Source organism: Centruroides sculpturatus, unplaced genomic scaffold (assembly GCF_000671375.1).
Source record: "Centruroides sculpturatus isolate CEXI.00-Female unplaced genomic scaffold, Cexi_2.0 scaffold3371, whole genome shotgun sequence".
NCBI lineage: Eukaryota > Metazoa > Arthropoda > Arachnida > Scorpiones > Buthidae > Centruroides > Centruroides sculpturatus.
This window is the reverse complement of record NW_019387741.1, coordinates 6507-10792: the sequence shown is the minus strand read 5'-3', so window position 1 is coordinate 10792 and position 4286 is coordinate 6507. Positions and strand designations below refer to the sequence as shown.

The 4286-nt window shown below is 27.1% G+C and overlaps 1 protein-coding gene across 1 annotated transcript in view; it reads right to left on the bottom strand.

Annotated features, from left to right (window-relative positions):
• Nucleotides 1–1449: 1449 nt before the first annotated feature.
• Nucleotides 1450–4286, bottom strand: part of LOC111616610 (zinc finger and BTB domain-containing protein 41-like) — a gene marked incomplete at its 5' end in the record, with an annotated part of 8051 nt that continues 5214 nt past the window's right edge. Inside the window, 2 exons of the mRNA XM_023358003.1 lie at nucleotides 1450–1773; nucleotides 2520–2735. Of these exons, the coding sequence (XP_023213771.1) occupies nucleotides 1450–1773; nucleotides 2520–2735 (540 nt within the window). The remainder of the gene's footprint in view (nucleotides 1774–2519; nucleotides 2736–4286) is intronic.

Sequence of the window (4286 nt, the reverse complement as noted above, 5' to 3'; positions counted from 1 at the left end):
TAGAATGTATATGGGACACGATTTAGTTCAACCACTTTGACGCTTAATAACTAACTCTTGTGTTAAACGATCTGACTCCGATTCTGACCAATTTGACCACAAATTATTAGGTTTCAAACAGGGTGAACAAAATCATGCCCCACACACAAAGTCTAATATCCACACATATAGAAATAAACCTCGAATCTTTTGCATATCTCGAAATTTCGAGGTGTCCCAGTCCAAAAGTGTAAAAATTTGGGAAGGGGTCATTTTTTGACCGAGCGCTACACTTTCTCTCTGTTATATATAACAGCCGGAGAAGTAAAAGTTATCGAATACATATTTATATATTACTTAGAGGAGTCTTATAGCTTTCGAATAAAAAGTTTCTACGTTCTATCTTTATTAGAACTCTATTTATTGAATCTTTTATTCTGAGGTCAGGTGATGACATTAGAATTTCTGGGTCTCTTTCAGTAACAAGTCCTCCCCTGGTCGGAGGCGGAGTCGGAGTCGATCGATTTTTACGCGACTCCACAGCCCTGCTAACAAAAAAAAAAAAAAAAAAAGNGGCTTTTACTGTACTATTTTAGATGCGATTTTTTGTTTTTATCTGCGTTTTAGTAGGGTATGCCAAGGGAATGCACACTTAGAAGGGATTTTTCGAAATTCCCCAGCGGAGGGAGACGGAGAGCATTAAGGCTTAACCGGATGAATGGCTTTTACTGTACTATTTTACATGCGATTTTTTGTTACATTTAGTCTTTATTAAGTACTTAAGTGTATTAAATTAAATACATTTCAGACATTGTTAAAAATATTTTTATATATTTCGATTTTTTAATCAAATGTTCGAACTTTTTAAATTCGAATTTGTTATTGCACATTGGTTCGATTATAGAACGATTGTAAACGTTTCAGAAAATTGATCAAATTGAAAATACGGTAGTTTGTTTGAATCTCAACAATTCTCATCATTCTCGGCGGTAGGTTATATAACAATTACTATGGCTGTTGAAATACTGAATATTAATGGGGTTTGCTTGCAAAACCTCCGCGGGCGAAGTCGCGGGTAACAGCTAGTTTTAAATATAATAAAACGTACAAAGACAGAAACAATATACGTTAATTCGGTCGAATGTAAATATAATTTGAAGAACATAAATCTATGAATGGAAAATATAATAAAGAAAAATATGTTTTATCGAAATTTTAATTTCACTTTTATATTCAAACAATAAATGTATTTCTAATAAATTTCTGACTTGAATAAATGAATGAATTGAACACAAATTTATCCATATTTTCTTTAAATTTCAATTTTAAATATAAAAATATATACAAAATGTAATTACTAATCTGATTATCTGCATGCAAAACATCAAAAATATTTTTGTAATAAATAAAAAATAAATGCAAGATTTAATTCGTTTATTAACATCGTTACCGAATTGCATGCTTTGTAAATTAATGAAATTTTGCTTCGTGTTCTCTACGAGATGTTTCGTCGTCAAATTTTTCTTCACAGATGTGACATTCTAGTTCGACTCCTTCAACTATCACTTCTGAAAATATTTCCAATTCTGGTAAACGTTCCAGTTCGTTCATGTTTAAATATTCGTCTATATTCATAATTCCAGCATTTTCTGAATCGCTACTAAGGGTTTCCACAACAGCTTCATATTCTACTGATTGAGATTTTTGACCACTCGTTGATGGTTTTTCCATTGATTCTTTCTGCTCTTTGTCTACTATGTCATATTCTACATCTTGAATATATTCAACGGTTGCCTAAGAATTCAAAACTGTATATAATATAATATAATTCACTTAATTAAACTAAAATCATTATCATTATATATTCAAATCATAATTAAGGTCAACTGCATCATTCAAAAATTCATTTTCTGAGGCTAAATTTATAAAATGGAATTTATAACTTATTTTTTTAGTTTACTATTCTAATTAATGGAAGTGAGTACTTTTACACAGTAAAGTACTCTGATTTTATTTTTGATAGACTATAGTTTAACACGATAATCATTTTTAATGTATTAATATAAATTCATTTTATATATTTACCAAAATATTTTAATCTGGAATGAAGTTGAGGATTTTCTTTAGAATAAATTTGTACTTGGTCCCTTAAACTTGACAACTTTTTGCATCATATGAAGTGATAGATTTTATGAAAATATCGTGTGGCCTTTATTGAAAGAAACTGTATTATAATTAACGAATTATTCGATTTTTACAAGTAACAAGACTCTTTAAGCATTTAAAAGGAAACAGGGAATTTGCGAGTTTCGTAATGATATAATAATGTATTATGAGTATAATTCTAAATATATTTAATCTGGGTGCTTAATTAAATTTAATGTAATGTGACATAACAACGACAATAAGTTTAATCCAGCATTTCTAAGTCATTAGAAAAAAGAGAGCTGTTTTTTCGGATTATTTTTCTTTTATTACAGTATTCGATTAATTATTGATAGAATTAATAGATTATATTTCAAAAAAACTTTTTGACATACCCTGCAGAATGATTCAATTTCATTCTCTGGATGAATCTTTATGACGTGATTTGTTAAATGCTCTTTTTGTTTGAATCTTTTCTTACAAATAGTGCACGAAAATGGTCGTTCATTTGTATGAGATCTTTTGTGCCGTTCCAAATTCGATCGATCGAGAAAACTTTTATTGCAGAAATCACATGAATATTTACTTACTTCCGTTTGTTTTGACGAAATCTATTTAACATAAGTTTTACAACAAAATTACTTTTCATACATTAAAAGTACAATTGAAACTAAATTATTCTAAAAAAGCAGTTAAAACTTAACATTTTCAAAGAAATCTCATTTTCTATAAATTTTGAATGTTTATAGAAAGAAAACATACTTGGTAATTAATAAGTATGAGTTATTGAATCGCAGTAACTTTGAAATTTATCAGAAATTTTCGTTATTTAACTCTTGTTAAAATAACTTATATAATAACGGACAAAAATTCTTTATGTCTACTCAGAATTAAGAAATCAATTATATTCTGTAGCTTTAAATATAGTTAGATGAACGCCAATATAAAACGCAAAATAAAATACTCCACTTCTATTTTGTTTAAAAAAGAATTTAGTAAAAGTACGGTTGAACACATTAATATTTTAAAGGACTATTCTCAGAAATTTATGTTATTTTCTATCTCTCTTTTTTTAAATATATTTATATTAATGTTAATATGTTGATATGTAATTATTTTCCTTCGTATGTTTACAGTAGTGGCTTATCAGAGTATTTAAAAGTGTAAATTTTAGTACTTGATTTAATCGATTGTAAATTTTGAATTTTATTTCAAAATATGACAGTGATAACGAGCGAAGTATTTTAATGTTTTATAAGTATAATAGATATATTATATATTTTTCTCATAAATTATAAATTACAGCATATTTGTTTATTATTAAATACATAATTAATTAAGTGGCTTGTTTATCCTATCATGTAATTATGGTTTATACTTTTAAAAGTAAACTTTATCGACTTTAAAATTAAAAAAGTAAAAAATTACTTGAGAAGAAGTTGCTTGTAAATGTTTTCGATGAACGTGTCTTAGGGAATTCCTTTTATATTTACTACCATATGTGCATTTCTGATAGCTTCATTTGAATTTTCGTTCGTCTGAGTGTACTTTTTTGTGACTTATTAAATTTCCATGCTGCGAAAATTTTTTGCCGCAAACATCGAAAACAAACGGCTTTTCACCAGTATGAGTTCTCATATGATATTTTAAGTGGTGTTTTCTCTTAAAACTTTGTCCACATTCGGTGCATTTGTGTTTCCTTCTTCATCCTTTTTAAAGATATTCGTATTGTAATTATTATATATTATTAAAAATTTTTTCTAATTATTACCATAAATAATTTGTAGTTATATAAAAAGATAGTAATAAAATATACATATATATTCGAAGTGACATTAAAATTTCACATTTTTTTCGTTAGAATTTCGGATAAAACTGTTCTCCAACAATATGCAAGGTGCTGGAAAAAAAACTAAAATTACGCTTACGTTTTCTGATTTCATTTCAAATGTTAATAGTCTAAATTTTAAAATTCAGTTTATAAATTTTGGCAAGAGGAGAAAGCAACAATGCACTACAATAATGTGAAATTGATCAATTGTGCGTAATTGTTAGAATAAGGAAGTTAAATTGTATATATATATATATATATATATATATACTCTATACTTTACATAATACTCTATACTTTTAGGTTATATATATACATAACCTAAAAGTAT